Raw genomic sequence first — 26,808 nt, 5'->3', positions numbered from 1 at the left:
CCCTCTCTATTACTTTTAAACATTTCTATCTTTGATGTATTAAACCTTTCTATCTTTGATGTATTAAACCTGAAGTAGTTAGTGGTGGTTTAGCAGTATGGAGACAAAGATAATTTAGCTTCCAGTCTGCTGAATGTAGGTCATTATGAGTCATGTGAAGACTCCCTGCCCCCTTTCCCCATCTCCTTCCCTCCCTCCGTCCCCTGCTCACACTTTCGTTTGTCAGGTTGGGGGGGGGGTTGGGTTGGACCCTGGAGTTGTTAGCTGTTGTCTTGCCCCATAATGGTAACAATCATAAAATAGTTTCCTGGAATTTATCAGACCACTAACATTCAAAACATGATAAATCACTTCTGGCTTTCTAATAGTTTGGTGTCATTTGATATGGACGTTTTGTTGACGGAAATCATCCGTACTCTGTTTGGTAAAAAGAAATGCTGATAGTCTTGAAAGGCTTGAATATTTGGTTTTGCTTCTCATAATGGCAAAATTATGGCAAATTCTCATTTTAAGGATGTTTTTACAGGATTAATTTATTTAATGCTGGTTAATCTGCTAATCTGATGTAATGAACGTTGAAGTTAATGTCATCTTGGTTGCGAACGATGGCAGATGTTGCTGTTGTTTATTAACATGAGTAGTATCTAGGGATGCTCCGATCAGGATTTTTGCAGCCGATACAGATTACAGATTTTTTTTGTCATCATGATTTGCTGATGCCGATCCTGATCATTCAAGCTTTATACAAGTAATAATTTAGCGCTCTCTTGAATGTCAGGTTTAACCCTTTAAGTGTCACCCCCCTTTTTTTGAATATACATGAAAATGCACATTTCGAACTTAAATGGTTGTAATTCAAGAATGCTTTGGAATATAGACGTAAGATTGGTCTTGTTTTAAAGAAGACATTTGGCAGATTCTTGTAGAAGTGAAATAAATTAAGAAAGTGAAACAGAAAAAAAGTTATAGAAGTTTGTGTTTATGAAAATGTACAATGTAAAATTTTTAATTATTCATATTTTATATAAAATATATATTTTAAAAACCTGGGCGACTCTAAAACTGCAAAAAAATCAAAGCCAAAAATCTGAACAAGTTGTGTTTCAAATTGTAGGTTGATATCTCAAAAAATGAGCTTTCAGTAAGATTTTGTTTGGGCGCAGTACCAAACTTTTTCACTAGATGACAACCAGACTCCATCACTGCCCATATAAGGGCGCCTCCATTTCCATATGTGTTTTGAGTGATATGAACCATTATTTCCACAATTTTCATACAATTTATGAAGTAGACATCCTATTCAGAAGTAATATGAGAAGTTTGGCAGATTTTGATATGATTTCAACCTCTAAGAAACATAAAAAGAACACGCATGTGCGTTTTAGCTTCCTGCCACATCATATAATTTTTTTCTTTATATAAAAAAAAAATTCAGACCTTTTTTTTTTTAATAATTGAATGGATGCTATCTTTTGAACTCTTGGAATGAAAACAAACTGAGGTTTCTACCCTTCTTTCATGATTTTTCATGTTCATCACTATTTCAAAATAAAGGTCTAAGAGTATGAAAATATTATTGTTGCAAATTGATAAATTACGGCTCCTCTGTAATTTATTTTGAAAATCAATCACCAAATATGGAAACTAGAGATTGTAAGCTTTCAAATGATATATAGTTTGTCAAGATTAGTTTAGGTTTAGTATAGGATATTACTGTTTTAAAAATGTAAAGAATTTGGGCCCACCGGTGGTTTATTTTTTTTTTTATAAATAGTTGGGGGAAAAACCACATGTTTTTTACAGTAATGATATAGATTGTTGTTTTAATTGAGAATCAAATAAATAAGCACAACAAATATTACTTTTGCAATGAACAATTTAATAGGCCTCTAAAATAGGCTTATGCAAAACATTATCCATATTAGGATACTCTGGCTTATTAAAGAGCTTACAAGACTTAATGTCAAACATAAGGTGTAATTAAATAATTGTCCAATATGTCAATATGTGACTGAGGACAAAAACAAAAAGATGAGTATTACAAAATAAGTATTCTGGTCAGAAATATTATTCACCATGTTCTGAGCATTTCTTCCTTCCTACGTCCTACTTAAGTAGGCAGGATTCACTTTATAAATTTTTTTGGGGGGGGAATATAGTCTATCTATTCCTCTTTTCGTCCAAAACGCATGCGGCTGTACTGAATCGAAATATAACATAAATTGCATCGAGTAATTAAATGCACTGTACAAAAACTGCATAATCTGCACAAAAGTGATTTAGTTGAGAGCAATGAGATGATATTTGATTAACATGAATGGCAAGGACGGCAGCATCTTTATTAGCCTGCTTTCACTTAAACACAGAATACACTGTTTATGTTCACTTAAGACATAAACAATAGGGGTGTTGAAATTAATTTCTACGATGCATTGCGATGTGGATCTATGCGATTCATAATCAATTATAGCCTATTGACGTTTCTGACGTCATTCGTCGCATACGCGCTTGTCTCGTTAGCGTAACATGGCGGAGGGAGGCGAAACACAAAAGCAAGTAATAAAAAAAGCACCCACCATTTTCACATTTACAGCGCGTGTGTGCGCGAGCTTGTGTGTACACGTGAGCTTGTGTGTATGTGCGTGTCGTGTGAGCGTTATTGTAATTTAAAGGGTCACTCCAACCATTTCAACATTAATCTTTATTGAAAGTGGGTTATATATGTAGTCGAAATGTAAAAGAAATTTTGAATTTGGTGCCCTCTTGACCGAGAAAAGACAGAAAATAACTTTAGGGCGCATTTGTATGTAAGACAACAACTCCCACAATGCACCACATTGCACAGCTCCGCAAGCCACTCCCACTAATCCAGAACAGCGCAAACAGAGAAATCACTCTTCCATTCCGTCTACAAGACTTGCTGCCAAAAGAGTTTGAAATTCATTTCACACAGAATGTGTAGTTAGTTGGCTGTGGCGGACAGGACGAGGGACGTGAGAGGACGGCGCGAGTGATAATGAATGACACCTGTGAGACGCAGCGGTCTCATATCTCTCACGGAGGAGCGGAAGCACAAAAGGAACAGGCCTGATTTTATGTTTTGTTTCTGTTGTGTGTGGCCAGCTGGCTTATACTTTTGTTTTGTATTTGTTTATTTTACTATTAAAATGTTTAAATGTTCGCCGGTTCCCGCCTCCTCCTTCCCACGACAACGAACCCCGTTACATTGGCAAACTCATTAGTGAATTACTCCTCGTTTGTATTTCTTTCTATATGGTGAATTATTGCATGATACCTGGATTTTCAGTCAGAACATATGCGGTGCGACACTAGGATGGTTCACATCACAACACAAACGTCCGTGTGCTCGTCTGATTCAGAGATTTCGTCCAGGAGAAATTGCTATCGTTGAAATTCTCTGCAGCAGACGGACTCTATCTGTGTCCGTCGCGCACAGCGAGAGCACAGGCACCAGCAGTCCGCCCAGCCCGGGCTCCTCGTCCGCCTCCTGTTCCTCCATCAGGCTCAGCTGCTCTTCACTAAATTGCGGCTCGTAAAGATAGCCACGAACAGCGGATTCGAGCAGCAGAATTTCAAAAATGCTCTACTTCCATATCATGTTTAGTTTCTTCCATATCATGTTTAGTTTCTTCCGTCATTGTCATAACTTCCTATCTCCACAGCGCTTGTTAGCTTAGCTTATAAACAAGATGGCTGATATTGATTTCAGTATCTACAAGTGAAGTCCCACCCACTGATCTGTGATAGCTCTGTTAGCGCATTAGGTCCAACCCCCTATGGGCGGGTTTGAACTAGTGCTTGTAGTCTTTACAGAAGTCAGTTACCACCGTCAGTCAAGTCTTCCACTTCTTCCTACAATGACGTAAAATGACGATTTTTGCGTCATTGTAGGAGGAAGTGAAAAAGGTAAATAGCGGATTTCTCTCCTCTCAGGGGAAAGAGAGAGTGTTTCACGACCATTCAATAGTATGACTGGGTTTCTAACAATGGAAAGCTTAATGCATATGGGTGGAGTGTTCCTTTAAGTATACTAGACAGTTTCATGTGTTTTTAGTATTTACAAGTGTTGATTAGCTGTAAATGCTCCTGTTGTCTGCCGTGTTCAGACTTAAGTTTTGTTTGACTATATTCAGGAAGTGTACTTACTTGGAGCAGATAAAATAAAAAGGGAGTTCATATATCTGACTGCTGTTTTCATTGACGAAAATGTAGCCATGTGCAGTAATATTGCGATGCATCATGATATCGAATCGTTGATAGTCATAATCGAATTGAATCGTGAGAGCAGTGACGATTCACACTCCTAATAAACGACTTTGCTCGCAAAAATGGGCATTTTGTCACGTGTGTGTGTATTTGACCGTTCAAGCCCAGTAAGATAAGTTCATTGTTTCTGGAGAACGCGTAATAACTCCACACTGGTGATGACATGACTGCGACGCTAAAGTCTGACGTTGTCAATTTGCGATCGGTTGGTGAGATCGGCCTATTGTAGTGACTCCCGATCGAGTCATAGAACGCTATTTGTGGCCGATCGATCAGAGCATCCCTTCTAGTATCCATAAGCTTTAGTGTTTGTTCTCATTGGCTGTTCGAGTTTAGGTGCTGCTTTACTGTACTTACTTAAATGTTTGCTTTTAGGTTCATGTAAAGGACATGTAGTGTTTGTGATGAGAATTGTGGTAATTTGATGATCAATTTGTGTTTCCATTACGTGTAAGAAATGATTAAGATGATCTTTGGTGTCCTGCAGGTATTCGACCACCCATCCTCAATGGGCCCATGCACCCTCGTCCTCTGGTGGCACTGCTGGATGGGCGGGACTGTACTGTTGAGATGCCCATCCTGAAGGACGTGGCCACCGTGGCCTTCTGTGATGCCCAGTCCACACAGGAGATCCACGAGAAGGTAATGTCACATGTTGTGCCCATATCCAAGGCTTTTATACAGTCAGTATATAATGGGTTTTTGTTCTGCTGCAGGTCCTAAATGAGGCTGTTGGTGCTTTGCTCTATCACACCATTACACTCTCGCGAGACGACCTGGACAAGTTTAAAGGTCTTCGGGTCATTGTGAGGATTGGCAGTGGATTTGACAATGTTGATATAAAAGCTGCAGCAGAGCTGGGTGAGTTTTGTTCCTGTGTTGTGAAATGATCATGTTTGATTGAATGAGTTTCAGTCAGACTGACCGTTTAAACTGGTTCTCCGTCTTAAACAGGTATAGCAGTGTGTAATGTGCCAGCCTCATCTGTGGAGGAGACGGCAGACACTTCCATGTGTCTAATTCTGAATCTGTATCGCCGCGTCACCTGGATGCATCAGGCTCTGCGTGAGGGCACCCGTGCCTCCAGCGTGGAGCAGATCCGGGAGGTGGCCGGAGGCGCTGCGCGTATTCGAGGGGAAACGCTGGGCATCATCGGACTGGGTGAGTCCTGATATGATTAAATCAGGGCTGGCAGGAAAACCAAGGCTTTTTGAATGAATCAGTTATATTAAGGTGACAGCTGACAGCATGTTTACACTCAATATATATAACTACAATATAAGTTGTATAACGAAGTATAAAACATGACGAACAGCAGCATTTGAATATTAATGGAGAATTTATTTAAATAGTTATTCACTAAAGAAGATTTAAGCAAGACACTATAGTCAAAAAAAATTATGCACTGGTCGATTTCCAATTTTGGGCTATTTAGCTTTTCATAAGTTGTTTCAGACTAGTGGAAAGAAAACGTCCAAAATACCCTTAAGTGTTTATTTTTTGTGTGTCTGTAGACTTCAATTACAATAAATATTTTTAAAGATGCTTTTCTTAAAATGAGATTTTTTTTCTCATGCAGAAGGCTGAAATCTCCACCTTCATCAGCACTTACTCCAAACTATACAGTTTTGTGTTTATCTCTATTACAGAGAGGTTTGTTTGTGTATCATTTGCCTAGTTTTATACTGTTTTATTTGTACATGCTCATTTTCTTTTACTGGTGGTATTTTCTAATTTATGAGTGATAAGAGATATCCAAAATCCCTTTTGTAAAAACCTTTAACTGTAGTATGTCAATAAAATGAAACAAGAATTTTGAACAAGGCTTTATCCAATGTTAGGATTTCTGTTCTGGAATTGTATGCAAATTAGTGCATATTAATTTATATCATGCTTAACTTGCATTAGGGCTGCACGACATTGAAGAAAATGCGATGACTTGTTACATAATGCAATTTGCAATATGATAATCAGGGATTAAAGTTCTCCGTCACTAGGATGGATTTCCGTTATGGTATACGATTTTGAAAATCGGTCGAGAAAGCCTGAATCTTTTTTAAACGCATCCCGCCCCTCCACACACACACACCTCCCCTCTGTGCTACCTGATCCCTCCCACCGGGAAACGAACTGAACTACGTCACTCAGTCAAGCTGTAAACATCGGAACTGAGATGTAATGTCAGTTCATGTAATGTTCAATCTAATGACCTCGCTAATGACACATCATATGTAAAATTGCCTTTAGACACTTGAACTTAGTTGCTTCATCAACAATTCAATGTCACATTTGAGTTCACGTCAACGCAAGATTAGCAACACATGAAATGTTCTAAACTCCCCACCACCATTAGTATAATCCTACTAGTATTGCTAAGGTTTTCAGTAATTGTTATTGCAGCACACAGCGCATCTTGTTCAAATTTCGATCGGCTCGAACTAGTGTTGTCACGATACCAAAAATTATTGTTTCGATACCGATACCAAGTCAAGAATTGCGATTTCGATACTTTTTCGATACTTTTTAGGGCTGTCAATCTTCCTCTATAATACTATTCGAATTCCATTCCTTATTTTATTTAATATTCGAATAATATTCGAATATTAAATGTTCAAATTCATCCTATTATTAATATTTACGACTTTACTCAGGCTTATGGATCGCCAATGCCACTATAGCATGTGGTTGTTACACGTTCTGTCCACTAGAGGGACATCTAACATTACAATAAACATTTTATTCGTGCTGAATATGGTTGCAGCGCTACCGATGGTTTTCGGCTAATATCTCCGCTAAAACACCACCAAAAATTCTGAAACTTATATCGTTCTTTTCAGTTCGACTAGACGGTTCCAACGAGTTTGGTGCTCGCCGAATCCGTTGAGTTTTCACCGAGATATTTGCGCTTCACGGGCGTTTTTTACGTTGTTAAACATTTACCATTTTTGACAGTATTGTTATGATGATACAGCGTGGATAACGTGCACAATTGTGTTACGATTCAAAAACGTTATTGTTCATCAGACGAAACAAAAGCATTTCATTTTCACATGCGTGTAAGTCAAGGTGTCGAGAAAGGCAAGATTCCATATAAAAAAAATAATGAATGGGAATAGGAGCAGGCTTCACTCAATGATTAAACTTAAACTGGCCTGATGATTAGAATATATAACGTTAAACAGGAAAGAGGCCGCACTATGCATAAATTGTTTTATTTGCACAACAAGGCACGCGCCGAAACGCGTTTGTGCAAATAAAACAATTTATGCATAGTGCGGCCTCTTTCCTGTTTATATATATAAAAAAAAATTAAAATATACATAAAAAAACAATATTCGAATAGTAACTTCAGCATTCGAATAGTATTGATTTTTTAAATATTCGAATTATATTCGAATTTCGGAATTCGTTCCAACAGCCCTAATACTTTTCCTGAAAAGGGAGAAACACTCTCAAATATCATTGCTGTGCTTTATTTTAAAACTGGGACAACATTCCAATCATAACACACTAATAAATGAACATTTGAACAGCAGATAGGCTATAATAACCATTTGAACAAAATATGAAATATGAAAAATATAAAAAATAAATTAGAGCAATGACATTCAAGGTAAAAAAATAAATAAATTTAGCAGCATTATCTCAGTTATCATAAGAAACATAAGATTTTATCAATATCAATGCCACTGACGATTCTGCTTATCGATTCGATTCTTTAACGATTCTCTTATCGATTCATGATAGCATTGTGTGGAAAAAAGTAGTCATATGCTTTTTCGGGGGGAAAAAACAAGTGTTTTTATTTGTTTTATGTAATTTATGTAATAAATGAAACCTTATTACAAAGTGTTAACGATTAGTTATACACCGATTCAGACATTTCAGTTGTTTTAACCATTCATTAAAACGAATCGGTTCAAATGAGTCATTAGTTCGCGAATTGGACGTGTCATTATCGGACGTGTGCGCGTTGTGTGATTATCCAGGCGGTTACATCCAAGGGGGTAATCCATCGACCGGAAGTTGAAGCCGGCCGGGTGCCGCCATCTTGTAGCAGAACTTCACTTGCGTTAGCATTTCCATTGACTACCATTCATTTTGGCGTCACTTTGACAGCGAATAACTTTACATCTGAGGCGTTTAAAGACTCCATTTGTCCATTATTTATTTCTAAAGAAACACGACAATGTATAAATGGCTCCATTACCTTCTATGTTACATTATGGCCCCGTAGAAACAGTTTTAGTAAAAATAGGCTAACGATTGCGTCATAACCACTCGACTCTCTGTCGCGCTGTACAGAAATTACCGTACAGACAGCAGGAGAAGCTCGCAGGCAATCGGGGGGACGTCCCGTCAAGAGAGAAGCCCATAGATAATGAGTCCATAAAAGCAACGGAATACTTACCCCTCCTCACTCACGATAAAGGACTCTTTGCTCAAGTTCCCCGTCTCTGCAAGATTAACGTTGGCAATGTTCACGCACAGCTACTAGAAGATTAACGTCTGTCAGACAGGTTGCTCACGTCATCAAGCTTAGTTTGAGTCGGTCTGAGTCTGCGCATCAGGAACGGAAGTTCTCAAAAATCGCTAAAAGTGGGCTTCAACTGTCTCAACTGAGTTCCAATGAGATCGCTCTGTCCATTTCTTTTACTGTCTATGGTTACATCCCACTGTCATCACAGAAAACATTTCATGACTGGATAGTTTTTTTCGTTTATTTAAAGTGTGGTTTATGTCAGCTGAATGTGCGGAACGATTCAGAGAAGATAAGGCAACGTATTTTACCACAATTTACACCCAGCGGTAATTCAAAAAAAAAAAAAAAAAAATACTCCGAATGCTCCACATGAAACTTTAGTCTCCCGACCTTACCATCGTGTCGAATTATTTTGATTAATATGTGCGAGGGAGAGAGAGAGAGAGCAAGACAGCGCTTAGTTTTGAGACGGTGAAGCCTTGTTTATACTTTCGCCTGGCTCCGCAGAGAGAGAGAGAGTGCGCGCGCGCGACCGGGGCTCGCTCATTCTCTCTCTCTCTCTCTCTCTCTCTGCTCGTTCAGTTCACGCGCCCTGTCACACGCGCATGAGGAGAAAAACACAGACGTCCATAGGGAGGCACTGGAAGCGTGCGTTGCACACACCAACATGCAATACTCTCTTACAAATCTGGAACGCGGTCATTCTTAGAAGTATCGATACTAATAAATTTAGGTATCTTGAAGTTTTTAATTTCCGAGTATCGCGATACTTTTGAAGTATCGGTGCACCGTGCAACACTAGCTCGAACAGAAACCCGCTAGGCCTACTGAAATATATTCAAGGACTTCAAGAAATATAATTACTTTGACCCGTGATAGGCGATGCTAAACGGCTAACATTCCAATGCCGACCGACAGCATGAGCAAGTTGTCAAACTGATAAAAAGCTATTTATGTAACACGTCACACCATAAAAGTATAAATAAATGTTTACCTGCTCAACAAAAAGTCAGCCGTGTCAGCGTCGGTCTTCAGCCCCAGATCACCCTGAAGCTTCCTCCAACGGTCAATGGTGGAGGGTCCATATATTTATCCTACTCAAAGTTCGCATTCTTCACATTTTTTTTAAAATCTCTGCTCGTTCCTCTAATGACTTTCTCTTTCGTCCTGACTTTACTGTAGGGGCAAGCAGGGGATGCTTGCTGCTGTCTTTTTTTTTTTTATCCATTGCTGATATGCTACTTAGCTAGCTACCATAGACTGTCAGCTGCTTACGCGCGCAATTTCATGCCGCAGGAGGGGAGCGGGTGCGGTGGAGACGCGAGCGCCAGGCGGAGTTTCAAGTGGAGCTGGTGATTGGATGAGAGCAGTTGACCAATGTAAGCTGTCCGGCCGGACAGCTTACATTGGTCAACTTCTCTGCGGCTGTACAGCCAATAGAGTGAATGGATTTTTTTCATTCTTTTTTTCTATTCCTATTGTTAGGATTGTACTATATAACCATAACCAGCATCTAAACGAGGATATTAATAATGAACAATCTTTGAAATCGTATACCCTAGCTTTAATTGCAGGGTTCCCACGTGTCCTTATGTCTTAATCACCTTTTTTATGTATAATTTTAAGGCCGTAAATATGCTTACAATTCTCAAATAGTGTAATAACTTTCTTAATTTCAGTTTGAATAGGTCTTAAATTAAGGAAAGATGAGGTGAATTCACCCTGCTGAGGGGGATGTGATCAAAGCCTGGAGTGGAGCGAAAGCAGGTTACTCTCTCAGGGCTCGCAAAATCGCTAGCCCGACGTCCCGGGGCTATTGTGTTTTCCAGTCGGGCTACCAAAATGCATAACCGGCCTGCTCGAAGGGCTATCTGAAATAGTTTCATCAAATTACTCCCTTTATTCACATTATTGATTAGTTATTTTAAGGAAAAAAATGACCGCAAGTTTTTGATCATGCTGATTTATCCGCAGCGCAATTTCTAATGAATTTCCGTGCCTGTTTTAAGAGAAACACATGATCAGTGGCGTAAGTTTGTTTTTAAAAAGTGTGTGTGTGACAGGTGTGTGTGTGTGGCAACAATAACAATTTTAGAAAAAAAATAACATTACAATGTCTAGAAATCAATTTCAATAGTAACGTTGCATTGGGTTTAATTAGTCTTTTAATGAGATCTACTAATATTGTTAGTGGCGAGAATTTTCACGTGAATACCGGTAAATGCATAGATCAGCGATTTTGCTTAATGGGCTTGTGGTTAACTTTTGCCAAGCGTGTCAGGTTCTGGGTTATAATCCGCACAAGTATAGATTTTTTTATTTTTTTTTATCAACCAAATATGTTCATCAGTGGTAACCATTTTAGCGCTAGGTTAAAAACAGATATTATATCATGTATAGTTTGTGATATTAGCTCACTTTTCGGCAAAAGCTCTGTTGGCTTTTATTATTTGAGAGATAAAACCTTGTGTTAAAGTTATGCAAATGGTTAATTATTTATGACTACATCACAAAGAGTCAAGTCTTTTAAAGCATTAGGTTGAAAACATTGAAATTTCATAAAGTGTGTAAATAATAGAAACACAGTTCAAAATGGCCTTTCTTTAAATGCAAATGTTCTTTGAGTATTTAATTTGTGAAGGTAAAACATGTACTCACTATATTCCTAATTACAAGAAGAAGAAACTGCTCTTAAACTGGGTGTGTGACAGGCTGTGGAATGGGGTTTGGCCGAGGATTAATTAAACGCGATTGAACTTTTCTGAATTCAGTTTACAGTATGTGTACAATGCAACAACAAAGAGCTTGTTTACATTTTAGACATGTCATACCAAACAGGACCACATGGTGATGCCAAAAAAAACAACTAAACCAACTGCCCCGACCTGACTGCATGCATACACTGTACCTACATGGATCCATTCAGAATTTCTAAACACAGCAACATACACATGACGGATAAAAACATTTGTTTGCTTGCTCATAAATATAACGGACTTGGGCACTTACTCTACAACTACTGTACGTCACCGCAATCCTCTTTACCTTGATTACAAGCCACATCCATCAAAACTTTACTAGCGATACGCTGGTTTGCTTTATTCAGCTGAGAAATGTAGCTTGCATTCCAGCAGTGGGATGTTAAGAAGTTCTGTTTAGTCTGTATTTCAAACAGCGCGATGCGGGAGGGCACTCGCTCTTCAGAAGCAATCACAGAATATGACAGAGCTTGTGTTTTAAAGCTAAACAGACACTGGAATGAATAATGAACTGAAAACTGGCCACAAGTCACTGTTCTCTGCCTTCTCTGATGTAATAAGCCTGGTTTTCTTTAAATAAGTGCTTTTTGGACTGATTGTTTGAATGAATTTGCTTACTGTATAACTGAACTTTCCCGGAGTTTAGTGACTTAAAATTAGGGGTCCAACGGATCAAAAAACTCACGATTGTTTCTCGGATCAGAGTCACGGATCGGATCATTTTTCAGATCAGCAAAAAAGACAAGACTAATAAGTTTTGTCTTTTTGTTTATTAACACTTTTAAATTATTAAATTAAAATATATAAAATCAACTTAAAGTGCACAAAGCTTAATATCTTATTTTTAAAGATATTAGGGGGGTTGACTTACCGAAACAGGCCAATCAGGATGCTCTCTGTCTTACATGCGCGAACACACGCAAGGTCTCTCGCTCTCTCCCTCTCTGCCGTTCGCGCGCTATGTATGTTATGCGCGCAGTATGTTCTGTCTCGCATGCACGCTCTAGATTCCAGGAGATTTTAACTAATTTGCGGGCATCAGGGAGCCGCTATCAATTTTTTTTAGGCCAATTTAGCGCAACTCCGGAGTCCGGACTGTCCGGTCAAAATCCGGACGTATGGCCACCCTACTACACACACCGTCAGGGTTTTATCCACTAACCTCTTTCCTTCATCATCATATTTGACAGGGAAGCCAAAATGCTCCCATACAGGAGATTTAAATGACGCGGGGCGTTCAAGCTCCTCCGTTCCTCCGCTCGCCATGACCACGCTGTGGAGATGTGTGTGGACTGAACATGCGTACAATTTTTTTTTTTTCAATAAATAAATCAATCCGCGGATCACGTGTGTGCCGAACCGAAGATATTGATCCGAACGGATCAATGATGATCCGTTGCACCACTACTTAAAATTATTTAATCACAAATAGTGTTGCACAATACACCCGTACTAGTAAGGTATCACAATACCCTGTTATTAAAAATGTTATGATACCACATTTTATTAGTGCTGGTACTTTAAGAATGACTCTTCTAATAAGAGCCGTTGTCCTTCATTTGCGTTGATGTGTGACAGGGTGTGTGTGCAGAGCTCTGGTTCCACTCCAGGGAGTAAAACATATCTGCGCAGTGCATGATGGATTGACATCTTAGAGCAACATAGAAACATGCATGCATGAGAAAATAAAGCACCTGACGTGTTTGATGTTAAAAAGTTTTCAGATTTCAATGCACTACTAGCTCTGCTGTGGTCAGATCTGAAGCGTGCGCACACAAAGCTGCCTTTCAGACAGCATGCAATCATAAATTCAGTTCTCTTTCGCAGATTATTGTGCTTGATTGGTCAAAAATAAAAAATGCACGTCCTGGAGAGTATTCCAAGTAAACAGTTGTGTATGTTTTTAGTGAACAAAAACAGTTGAGAAAGAATTGGGATGTGTTCCAGTGTTATTGGGTTCATGCACTGCAGGTCTTAAAGTGACAGCAGCCTAATATACCTGATGCGGTCTGTTAATCAAACAATAAAAGAAAATAGAAGACCGGCCACTGCTTGACTGAATACCCTAACTATATTTATTAAGAGTCAGAATGCAGTTAGTTTATAGAATGAAGACTACGCTGTGCTTTAAAAAAAATATATATATATTTTTTATTTTTATTTATTTTTTTACATTTGATTTAATTTCTTACTACTGTTAAGTAGACCTACCGTAGCCTACCTGAACAATATAGGCCTAAAGGGAATGGTCAAAGATGCAGGGCAGGAACACACTGGTCAAGTGAGTTTTATTTTATTTTTTATAAATCAATGAATTTCTGTCATATTATTCAATTACTTTTTCTGTTTTATATTTTTGCTGTGGTATTGATTCAGTATTGGTATTGAGGTAATTTAGTCAGATACCAAAGTATAATTTTTCTATGGTGACAAAACTAATCACAAACAGAAGCGAAATTGGATTAAAAGGTTAGAATAGAAATTTCCGCCTACCAGTGTTACAGGTGCTTGTGCCATTGTAGAAGCTAAATGTGATAAACTCACGACTTCTAAGATCATGTAAATGCGTGACATAAATTGTTAATGATGCAATTTCACATGCTTAAGTAATTTATTTGCGTTAAATTATTTTAACGCATCAAGGATTTAATTAATTTCATGCATTAACGTTGACAGCCCTATTTAAATATCTAAAAAACCTCAAAATGGTATAACCAACATGCATATTTCACATTCTTTTTGTGAGAAGAAAGCATCCCTTCAACCTCTGAAAGCGAACAGCGGGGTTTTACTGTTGCATTACATAAAGTGTTTCATTTTAACATCAGTGTAAACCTAACTACATTAGGTTTATTAAGCAACAGAAATTAATCAAATGTAAAAATAAACACTGCTTAGTCTTTACTGTATGAATTAAATATACACTTATTAAAGATACATAAGTTATTCCGTCAAGAGCAGTAAGTGATTTTCTCTGTCTATTGTAGTGTGATTATCATTAAGCACTCAGACAGAAGCAGGTTTATAAGGCTGCTGTCACTTTAAAAGCTGCACAAATCCAATATATTGCTACACACACTTTCTGTCTCAACTCTTTACTCCACTTAAGACACAACTGACTGTTTACATGAATACTCACCAAGATGAGCATTTTGACATATTTGTGTGTATTTGGTTATATAAGCTGCGGAAGAGAACTGAAATCAGGGTTATGCGCTGTCTGAGATGTGGCTTCCTCTGCGTGTGAGTACTTCGCTTATTGCGCCTAATAACATTAACCATGTCACACGTATGTAACAGTAATTCTCTGCTATCTGCATCGACCTAAAACTTGGACTTTTTAGTAATCGTTTGAGGTATTAAAAGATTAGTTATCGGAAACCATTGCAACATGCACTTTTGTGATATTTTGATAATTTCTATTTATTGTGCAGCCCTAATTTGCATATTTCAACAACATTTCAGAAAACTTGTTGTATAAAATAAAATGTAATTCTTAATGTAAAGCCAACTGTGGAAGTTTGGTGATATTGGTTATTGGTGACTTTTTTTTTTTCTTGCCTTAAAATGAAAATCAGTGAGGTCAAAATGTGGTCAAAACTGAGCTAAGACTAAAACGGTTTCTTATGATGGCTGTTTTTAGGACGTGTGGGCCAGGCAGTTGCTCTCAGGGCAAAGGCATTCGGGTTTGGAGTGATTTTCTATGACCCGTACCTGCCGGATGGGGTGGAGCGATCACTAGGGCTCCAGCGCATGGCTACACTACAGGACCTGCTCATCCACTCGGACTGCGTCTCGCTACACTGCAGCTTAAATGAACACAACCACCACCTCATCAATGACTTCACCATCAAACAGGTACAAATGCAGCTCTCCAGTAACGCTCTTCTCGTTTAACAGCACTGTTGACGCCATTTGGTTCTCTGACTGCTTTTGGTATGAACCTGGGTCTGTTTGACATCAGAGTTTGATTAATTTGCTTTCTGTGAAAGCTGTTTTCTGAACTTGGGTTTATGCGATGGGTCCGCACCCCATTCTGGAAAATGAAGGACTGGAATATTCATCTTGGTCATGTGAAGTCCAGTACGGCTCACATTTGGTATGAAGGCAATCTGGCCTAATTTTCAAAAGTAAACTGCCTGTGTGTATTACACAATTATTCCCAAGATAAATGGGAAAAGGTTTACTCTTCCAGCATATCTGATGGAGTTTTGGTTCCTTGCCACTGTCGCCTTGCTTTTGGCTTGCTTAGTTGGGGATATTTAATATTCAACAATATTATTGAACTGTGTTGTACTACTTTCATGTTATCACTGTGAAGCTGCTTTGATGCAATCTGTATTGTGAAAAGCGCTATATAAATAAATGTGACTTGACTTGACTTGACAACTGTGGTAGACACACAAATATTGTCATCTCTGTCTTAAGGAACCTAAAAGGAGCAAAATACTGAAAGTGATTCAATCACAAGTCACAGACAAAATGGCATACTCTTGGGAAATAGCAGGGTTAACTTACTGTCACATAAACCCTGAAGTCTTGGTTGATTAACCCAAACCTTTCTTACTCGCGGTTATCGGTTCCAAAGACCCATCATGATATACACTCAAAGACATTCTTAACAGCGTGCCAAATACAGGAGTCCGCATGGAAATGGACACTAAGTTGAAGTGTGACACACTTTCTGTTTTTTAATGTCAATTTTATATTCGTTGTGCTATCACCACCTGCTGGGTGGTTGTGCAATAATTTTTTTATCTTAAGTTTTTAATCCGTTTATTTGAACGAGTTGTATTTTTTTATGCTAAATACATAAATTACAGAAAGATTGATTGAACTAAAAACAGTCTCTGCTTGCAGAGATATGGCTGTTAGTTTTTTTCATTTTTACTAGTCATTTTGCTACATTTGTTGTAAAGTGAGATGTATCATGTATTTTTATTATAGAAATGCATAATATAGAAAGCGCTATGTTGCAAAAATATTTTTAAATGTATATCCATGGAAATAAAATAAGTCAATAAACATTGCGTGGTTATAATGCTGCTTTATAAAAAATCAAAAAAATCAATGAAACTATATAATATTGTGCAAAATCTGTCATGCCCATGTCGCTGAATAAAAAAAATTGTGTTAATAAAAATAGACCTAAGCATACAATAGCCTTTAAAATGACTTAAAATACATGTATAATAACAATGAGGCAATAATATTTGGTTCAAATAAAGTGTCTAAAGCAAGAAATCATATGGGTTTTATAGAACAACACTGTTGAAGTATATAATATTCATAATATAAATCAAACAAACCTGCACCGCATATATATATTAAACCCGCAGGGCATATGTTGATTTAATTGAATTTCAGCCATTGTGAATTCACAATAGCACTATGCTATAGTCTTGTTTTTAAATGGGTTTTAATATATGCAGCAGTAGAAAACGGTCTAATAATGTTGACCATGATTCCTCGTCCATGGAATGCACCATTTCCGGTATTTTGCAGGTTACCCGACACGGGTAAATTGGCTTCCTTTTATTATATATCATTGTTTTTTGGGTTTTTTTTGTAGATGCGTCAGGGCGCCTTCTTAGTGAACACTGCGCGTGGTGGTCTGGTGGATGAGAAAGCTTTGGCCCAGGCTCTGAAAGAGGGCAGAATACGGGGAGCAGCGCTGGATGTCCATGAGACAGAGCCCTTCAGGTGAGAGAAACAAGTTTCCTTTTTGCTTTCATTATTTTATAGTCCAATAACTTTACAGTCCATATTCAACGATTGGCCTGTGATTCCCCCCTTATACCCACCCCCATCCCACACACACAAGTTTTTTTCTTTATTTCTTAACCTGACACTAACCACATTTTCTTGATCAGTTTCTCTCAGGGCCCACTGAAGGACGCCCCAAATCTTATCTGTACCCCACACACATCCTGGTACAGTGAACAGGCCTCCATTGAGGCCAGAGAAGAGGCGGCGCGGGAGGTGCGCAGAGCCATCACAGGTCAGAAAACACCAGGTGTTCATTATCAGCCTGTGCCTGCTGGGAATATCTGCTCGAATAAATGCTTTGCAGGAGGATTCACTTATTTTATTCTATGTTTGACATGCTTTGCAACACTTATCATAGAATAAACAAGTAATACAAAACATTTAAGTATCCTTACGTGTGCAGTTATAATTGAGCTGCAGCAGGTTTTTGTGTGGATGTTCAGATTAAGACCGTCACTTAAGCACATGACACAGTGCTTAATCGTTTTAATCGTTTTGCACCGCGACAAGGCCAGCGTGAATTAAGCAACTGAAATTTGTGAAGTTTGGTAACTTAAGAAAAATGTTAACAGATCATCAAACAAATTCACAGCCAAACTATTATTTTTTATTATTATTTCAGTATGGAGGTTCAGCGTCTGCAATTTTACCTCTTTAGAAATGATTGAGTAAAATCTGCAGTTTTCTGTTTAAAACTGTTACAGATGGGTGTGGTGTTGGTTAGGGGAGCTTAAAAAGCACTTTGTATGCTTTTCGTAGTCTTGTTTCCATTTTGCTCTCTAACAAGTTAGTTAAAATGGCCTTGCTCTTCCCGAAGAGATTTTCATTACCGTTTTTGTATGCTGGTGTTTTTGGTGTCACTACCTTTCACAATATCATACGTCTGTGGAGTAATTTAAGAAATCATTGAGGAAATGGAGGTTAAAATAACTTAGGGCTGCCACTCACGATTATTTTGATAATCGATTAATCGGACGATTATTTTTTTGATTAATGGGGAAAAAAATTCAATTAGATTTTTTGTTTATTATAACTAAATATAACCCTAAATCAGGGTATTTATGTGTAAAAGTGTACTTTAAAAAGTGCAAAAGCCACACATTGAGTTTTACCAATATCAATATTTGCATTGTTTTTAATGATAATTGCTGATGGCAAGTTGACCATGCATGATTAATGTAAAAATAAATAAATAAAATAATATCCAACATATGTTTTAACACAATTTTTGTTAAAATTTTTTTACATGTTGCAACATGTTGTTCAGATCTGACGATATAAACTAAAAATATCTCAAATATATAATTCATTTAATTTTTATTTAAAATTAATTGAATTATAAGTATAAATTGATAAAATAAATATAGAAAGACCGAAAACAAGCGTGTGAACGTAGAGCCGCAGTAGATCGCGTTTGGAAAACAGTTAAAACTTAGTAGACAAATGCTATAAAAAGAGAACGGAATGGAGGTACGCAGCAAGCTAACTGGCTTGATTAAAAGGACAGGAAAAATGATGCATTAGTGCACAAGCATTCGCTGAAAACCACTGAGTACAGTGACTAAAAAACAATATTTTACTGCTGCTGTTATTAACTGCCTTTATATTTAGTGCTTCACTTTGTAAACACCGTTTTAATTCAACCTATTTCTGTGGTAGCGCTATTTTAATCCATCACTTATATTGCGATCGAACTGATTGCGCAACCTGATGCTTGAGACAAAACACAGACATCCCAAGTCTCCTGGAAGTTCCGGGAGTCACCCGCATATTGATAGCGGCTCCCTGATGCCCGCAAATTAGTTAAATGTGTGCCTGAACTAGGAGCATACTTGTAGCAAATTCTTTCCTCTGACTGGAAACGTGTCAAATGGCTTCTCATATTTGTCGTGTTTCCGTCATTAGTTTTATTCTACAAAGCTTACAACTAAGGGTTGCTCTTGTCCAGCTCCTTTCCCCCTTCAACTTCAGAAGCCAAAATATTTCCACGTCAGCTAACCTAACAAGGAGGGTGTTTGGATTTAGCGCGCTCAGCCATCGCGTCTCTGTTATGTGCACGCCACAGACGGGTCCGGCCACTGCACTTCCGCGCTTCAGAGTTCCGTCTTTCGCGTTCCGTCAATATTACGTTATTATAAATTATAAAAAATTTTTTTTTTTTTTTTTTTTAATAGATTTTTTTACATTTGTGAATCGATTCAGAATCGTCCACGTCCGCATCGCGATGCATCTAAGAATCGATTTTTTCCCCCACCCCTAGTGCGTGTGTGCCTCATGAAGCGCATGTAAGACAGAGAGCATCATGATTGGCCTGTTTCAACCAATCACCAGTAAACGCTCCCCGTGACATAAGCAGACCAACTAATCGATAATGACATTCGTTGACAACAATTTTCATAATCGATTGGTTGTTGCAGCCCTAATTAAAATACTCTCAATTCAAATGAAAGAAATTTTCTTAGCTGGTTCTATCAGAATAAAACACATATAAAACCCTGAGAGTTTATCACCCTTTCTTGTGTTGACGACGCTGTATAAATGACTGATTATGAATGACACAGTGTCTTTGATGCGAGGCTTTCATTCATGGTCCATGCTCTCTTGTGTCCGTGCAGGTCGTATCCCGGACAGTCTGAAGAACTGTGTGAATAAGGAGTATTTGATGGCAGCCTCTCAGTGGCCATCTATGGAGGCCACCACTGTGCACTCTGAACTCAACGGAGCTGCAGCCTATAGGTGACTACACCTCTGTCCCGACTGCTATTAGATGTCCTACAGCATGTCAGCATGTTGTTTGAGAGAGTAAAAACTGATCGTCTCTCTGTCGTAGGTTCCCTGCGGGGCTGATTGGTGTTGCAGCGGGCGGGCTGCCTGGAGCCGGGGCAGGAGTGGAGGGCATTGTGGCTGGATCTCTGCCCCTGGCCCACGCCATTGCCCCGGTCTCACACCCGCCTCATACCCCATCACCTGGACAACCCTCCAAGGCAGAAGCGGACAGAGACATCCCTTCTGACCAATAGCATCCCAGCACATTCCATCTTTGCCCTGATTGATGCCCTTTCACCTCACCCAGGGGGACCGACACCCCTTGCTTTCAATGTGACCTTGGGTCATCCCAGTCCAACAGAACACATGTACAAACCCAGGAGTGAAACCCTCTACCCCAAACGTACCCCTCATTTCCACTCGCTGTATCCTCTGTTGATCACTCTGGCAGAAAGCAATAACTTCTCTCAAGGATTCAATAATTGGGTTGATACACACTATTTGTAAGCTACGAAATCCCAATTCCTTTGCATTGTATCTACTCTGGACTAGTTGGAGTTTGTTTCCGAGTAGTGTTTCTTACATTTTGTTCTTTTCTAATCTGTTTTAACAGCGTGGAAATAAACGCATGGACCTTGTTTTCTTTCCTTCGTCCCCTGCCCATTCTCCTCTTAGCATAAATTTGTAAAACCTTCTCAACCTGTCCCGTCTTGATCATCAAAACAAAGTAACAGCTGGCTAACATATTTGATTCAATTCAGCAGCCATCAGTGTTTATTTCACAGCTGGTGTTCAATAACAGAGATCAAGGCTAATGGTGATAGCCCGTGGCTAAGAGTAACTCGGTCCATGGGAAGAGCTCAGATGTTTCGCGTTCCTCTTACTCTCTCTTCATGTGGAAGGCATCTTCTAGAATTGTCCATCATCTCTCCCTCTCTCTCTGTCTTTCAGAAAACAAGAGAGATTTACCCCCAGAGCTGTTGGGGGTTTGATCATGTGCTCCACTTTAAGTCACAAGATTTACAGCGTCCGTAATGCCTGAGGTCTGCATAACAGTGTCATTTGAAATTGCATATGTGAGATTCCATCGTCTTGTGATGGCTGACTTAATTTTATTTTGTGTCGCCCCTTGTGCTGCTTTGTGAACAGCTAGATGATGGGATATTGCTCGTAGGCTGCCATCTTCATAAACAAAAGTTTCAAACAAAGCCATAATCATTTGACAAACTGTAAAATAGCTGGTTTAACAAAACCTATCCAAAACATCTTAACTCTCCCTCCAAAAACAAAAAAATAGATGCCCTTTATACAATGTGCGTACAACATTGACCTCCCCTTGACTCATACTGAGATCCACCATTGCTAAGCTGATAATATTGGCACCTTTTTTATTCTTAGCCATTTGAAGAATATTTGCCTTGTTTTCCATATCTTCTCTCTGTCCTGGATTATCTCTTGCTGTACTTCCTCCTTGTGCCTCCTTTTCCGATTAGGCCTTCTCTTTTTGACGTGGCGAGGCACACCGTTCCACCCTTCATATCTCCGCTCTCGTCCTCTCGCCCCCTCCATCGATTCCCATGAAATCACTGTGTAGCGCATTCGCCTGCCCTGCCCTGCCCTGCCTCCTTTCCACAAGGCACTTAAACTCTTAATACACTTTGTAATACGTTTTCATACAGGCCTGACAAAACAAACTGAACTTCATCCACCTTTTTGGGAGGAAGTCCTGGTTTAGGCGAGCTGGGGCTTATGTGCTCTGGAAGCTGCAGTAACGTTGATGGCCAGCAGGTGGCGATGACTTGCTTTCCCCCTCAGGTTTGGGCTCAGCCGATGGTTGCACAGCGAGCCTTCTCGTGAAGCTTCAGACCTGTTGTGGGCTGCTCAATCTGTCACTCATCTACACACTTCCAGATACTCAGGATGGGTGATGTGGCAGCTCTGTGCCACACTGTTAAAGCAGGTCATACCCTGAGCTTGACATTTGCATGGGCGTCTTCTATGATTTCAGCCTTTGTTTTCTCTGCGTTTTCACCATTTAGAGCACAGAAGATAAGGTGGAAAGAATGTAAAAGCTAGGTCACTGAAACGCTGGTTGCTTTCCAAAGAAGGTAGGAGAGTGTCTCGGGATAGCGTTCTGTCTGAAGAGAAAGGCCTTTCTAGTACCTCAGTAACAGATATTGAATGTATGCTCAAATCTTTCTCGCTTTGTACAGCTTTTTTAGATCATAGGTTCCTATTTGTGAGGGGGTGTGAATGAAGTCTGCATGTATGTGACCGTGTGCGACTGCTTATCCAGTACATCAGTTAATTTGCAAATGACAAAATAAAGCTTTTTTTTTTTTTTTAAGCATAGGATGTCTATTATATTGTTTCATTAGGTGTAGTTTGAATCTCAGGCTTTAGCTTTAGAAAGTTCTTGATCTGTGATTTTTGTAATTTTCTGTATAAAGGAGCACAGTTTCACGTCTTTGTCGACATGTATGTTAATAAACTGAGAAGAGGGGTCCTAAACTATTTGGAAATGGCAGTAGTGTGATTGGGGATGTTTTTCTGCCTACAAACAGCTTGTTCTAGATAGGTGATGTTGTGGTAAGTGTCCCCACATGGCCGTCGTCCTCAATTGCCAATCCTCATGGATTAATGCATGATAATGAGATGGTCGTACCTATCAGGCCCCTCCCCCTCGCTTCCCCATTGGCCACGTTTTGATGTTGAATTTTGATTGACGTGCAGCTTTTCATAGAATGAAGTGATGCCCTTTCTCGTCAACACTTTATAGCTGCTCTGTAAAATTTCTCTGTACTACAAGGTTTTTGAAGTTTTCGAGTTTCTTCTAGCATTACCGTGGTGTTTCTTTGCCGTCGGCATCATCTCTGATATGAGATGTGTGCTATGTGTTAACCAAGAAATTAGACATTTTGATCTAGTTTGTGTCATTCAGTGTTCAACATGTTGTATTGAAACATTTCAAGACGAGTCTCGTTCGATACTTTCACCCTCAGCATCCAGGAATCCCGTTTCTCGTCTGAAGGCCCCCGTCATCATGTGGTCCCCGCGCTGCCTTAATGTTGTAGATAGTGGTGGGCTTTTTCCTCTACAAATCCCCGACCTCTCCTCTTCCCCCTGCAAACACACATGCAAGAGAGAGGAAGCTGATTTATTTAGCCATATGTTGCTCTGTGTGCTTGGCGCATATTTCTAGAGAACACGAATGGCTTTCACTTTGAGGTGTGAAATGCTCGGGCACTATGAAAGACCCTTTCAGGAGCCGCTGATGTGGTGACATCTAGTCCATGAAGGGAGGTTGGAGAGGACAGATATGGACTTGGAGAAGTCAGTTTCTCTCTCAGGGTTCTAATACACACATATCCTACAGCCGCCAGTTACACTCTTCCTCGATCCGAACGAAGATCTCCAGAGCTCTCTTACACAGTCCATCTTTCAACAGTGAGTGTCTTTCTCAGTGATACTTTTCCTCTCTATCGCTCTTTTCTCCTTTTCTTTTTGCGTATTTGTCGCACTGACACCTAACAACAGAAGAATGAATGTTTTAATAGAACTGCGTGTAACGTTGAAGTTGGGAAATGTATTTTTACAACATGTGAACTTTTTATTCCTTTCTCTTACCTTCTTTTTGTTGTGAATTGATCCCCCCCTCCCCCCCATCACCAGACTGCAAAAAAGTAAAAACAACACAAAAAAAATCCTGTAACTAGGCTCTTAAGCTTTACTTTTGTTTTTGTTTACTTTTTTTATTAGAAAACAATCATGTTTGTGATGGTAACCTCTGATGGTAAATTCCACAAGGTATTTTAATAAAATCCTAAAGATTAAACCCTTGGTTGCTCGCTCTTTTCTGACATGAATTGAAAAGCTGAACTTCAAAGTGTAACATCATTCGCAGCCGGTTTTCCTTCTCTGTGACATGCACTACAGAAATTTTTATTTAGCAAGAACTCATCACATTGATCAAAAGTGAGAGTAAAGGCATTTATAATGTTACAAAACATTTGTTTGTTTTTTTAAATAAATGCTTTTGAACTTTCAAAGAATCTTAAAGGGGTCATATAATGGTACATGCACTTTTACAAGTTGATTGTACTGAAATGTGTGTTGGCAGTGCCTGTACACAACCATCATAAAATGATAAAAATCCATCCAGTGTTTTTGTTTTAATCTCCATATGTTTTCCCCTGCCTCAAATCAAGCCGTTCGACCGTGTGACGTCACACGGTCGGAAGCCCCTCCCACGATTGTTGATTGACAGGAGCGTTTCAACACAGACCCGCCCCTCGCTCGTGAGCTAGCTGTCAATCATAGTCCGCGCGGACCGGCGCGGTCATTGTTGATACTGGAGCACTGTCTATGAGCAGAATGGCGTCTAAGCGATTGTGGTGTTCTGTTCTTGGGTGTAATAACGAACACAGCAGTCATTTTAATATTCCTAAATCCGAACCGCTGAAGACGCAGTGGCTGAGTTTGTTTTCGAAGGGAATATTCCCCACGAGCAACGTCAATGCTTTCATGTTTGCGCGAATCATTTCTCACCAGACTGCTTTATAAACGAGGGTCAGTATGAGCTGGTTTTGCTAAGAAGCTGCTCATGAAAAAAGGATCGGTACCAGCTATTCGTGTTCCTGCTGAATCTCCAGAAGAACGGAAGTGAGTGTAACGTTTTATTAAACTTTATATTAATATATTAATCTTTGCAAATCGCTAGCTGCACGCTTCACAATGAATGCATCTAAGGTTTACACTTAGGGTACATTGCGGCATGTTTTCTATGTATGATGTTCTCAATATAATTTATAATCCCACGTTTATACTGAACAACGCGTTATGGTTATTGTGTTATTGAGTTACAAACGGTGTACGCACAGAAAAGAGAGGCGGGGTGAGCAAAGCTCATTATCATTTAAAGTTATGCACTGAAACGGCGTGCTGAAAACAGCTGTTTTTGACCTGGTAAAATAAGTGTTTTCTTACAATACTAATGAGAATTTTTAATTAAAGTATATTACAAACTTTTAATTTAGACCCTAAAGAATCATATTAGCTTGTACAAAAATGGCATTATATGACCCCTTTAAAGGGTTAGTTCACCCAAAAATGAAAATTATGTCATTAATGACTCACCCTCATGTCGTCCCAAGCCCGTAAGACCTCCGTTCATCTTCGGAACACAGTTTAAGATATTTTAGATTTAGTCCGAGAGTTTTCTGTCCCTCCATTGAAAATGTATGTACGGTATACTGTCCTTGTCCAGAAAGGAAATAAAGACATCATCAAAGTAGTCCATGTGACATCAGTGGGTTAGTTAGAATGTTTTGAGTGACGCTGATGACGTTAGACGCTGCTGACGTGTTCTGGTGCGCCCGAGCTTCCTTTACAGTCTGAGGGAGACGCACGCTGTAAACAAAACAATCTTCGCAAACATGTCTAAGGATTTCGAAACAGAGGAAGACTTGCATTTTTTTGCCCAGCCATATTTATTTGAACCCAAATACACGGACACACCAGAACACGTCAGCAGCGTCTTACGTCATCAGCGTCACTGAACGCGGATTGACAACAGAACCGGAAGACAATACAATGCTGAATAAAGTCGTAGGTTTTGTTATTTTTGGACCAAAATGTATTTTCGATGCTTCAAAAAATTCTAACTAACCCACTGATGTCACATGGACTACTTTGATGATGTCTTTATTTCCTTTCTGGACAAGGACAGTATACCGTACATACATTTTCAATGGAGGGACAGAAAACTCTCGGACTAAATCTAAAATATCTTAAACTGTGTTCCGAAGATGAAAGGAGGTCTTACGGGCTTGGAACGACATGAGGGTGAGTCATTAATGACATAATTTTCATTTTTGGGTGAACTAACCCTTTAATATCGGTTTCCACAAAAATATGAAGCAGCACAAACATTATCAACATTGATGTTTTTTGAGCATCAAATCATCATATTAGACTGATTTCTGAAGGATCATGTGACACTGAAGACTGGATTAATGATGCTGAAAATTCAGCTTTACCATTACTGGAATAAACTATACTAAAAAACAATTTTTATTTTGCAATATTTCACAATATTATTGTTTTACTGTATTTGTAACCAAATAAATGCAGCATTGGTGAGCAATGTCTTTCAAAATCATTAAGAAACCAAATCAACCCCAAACTTTGGAATGGTGGAGTTTTAAGTAAAGCACTTCAAGCAAGAAACTGTTTAAACGCAAAATACTGACATATAAATGTATCCATCAGGAATTGATTGGATGGTAAAAAAGTGGATCTTACATACCAGAATAAGCACAGATTTGAATGAGTTTGCTGAAACTGTCTAAATCTGTACATAGTAACATCAGTGTAATAGGAAAGTTATTATTTCAATGCTATTTTTGATTACAGGCTACAAATGTTTTTTTCAGTTGAGTAATATGCATTGGTAAATTAATCGTGCACAAGAAGACCAGGAACATGAATTAAGGAAAGGGGCTCAGTTTTGATTTCAATTCAACTCCAAAAATGTAATTTCTGTTGCCAAGTTTAGTTTAAATGTTCGTGTGAGTTTAGCCAAGTGCTCATAACACAAGTTTTCCAGACTTGCTGTTCAGGTGTTAGTGGTTTTGTACTCATGCAACATCTTTGGCTGTAGGGAAAAGAAAAGCATGGTTTTGAGGTGATTAAAGGGAGGAAAGTATTTTGCAGTGTATTTTTAGCAGGGTGCTCCCTCTGAAT

At 38.9% G+C, this 26,808-nt stretch overlaps 1 protein-coding gene across 2 annotated transcripts in view; it reads left to right on the top strand.

The window, feature by feature from the left end:
• LOC130084783 (C-terminal binding protein 1) overlaps positions 1-23,902 on the top strand; it is a 33,972-nt gene extending 10,070 nt beyond the window's left edge. For both annotated transcript variants that reach the window (XM_056250259.1, XM_056250260.1), the window contains exons 4-11: positions 4,775-4,929; positions 5,004-5,148; positions 5,242-5,448; positions 15,173-15,387; positions 17,102-17,232; positions 17,403-17,530; positions 19,914-20,034; positions 20,129-23,902. In XM_056250259.1, coding sequence (XP_056106234.1) covers positions 4,775-4,929; positions 5,004-5,148; positions 5,242-5,448; positions 15,173-15,387; positions 17,102-17,232; positions 17,403-17,530; positions 19,914-20,034; positions 20,129-20,318 — 1,292 coding nt within the window. In that variant the 3' untranslated portion in view covers positions 20,319-23,902. The remainder of the gene's footprint in view (positions 1-4,774; positions 4,930-5,003; positions 5,149-5,241; positions 5,449-15,172; positions 15,388-17,101; positions 17,233-17,402; positions 17,531-19,913; positions 20,035-20,128) is intronic.
• Positions 23,903-26,808: the final 2,906 nt, after the last annotated feature.

The sequence above is a fragment of the Rhinichthys klamathensis genome, unplaced genomic scaffold (genome assembly GCF_029890125.1).
Source record: "Rhinichthys klamathensis goyatoka isolate OS25496 unplaced genomic scaffold, OSU_Roscu_1.1 h1tg000068l_1, whole genome shotgun sequence".
Taxonomy (NCBI): domain Eukaryota; kingdom Metazoa; phylum Chordata; class Actinopteri; order Cypriniformes; family Leuciscidae; genus Rhinichthys; species Rhinichthys klamathensis.
Note: the sequence above shows the minus strand (reverse complement) of the source record. Positions and strands in the feature narration are given on the sequence as shown.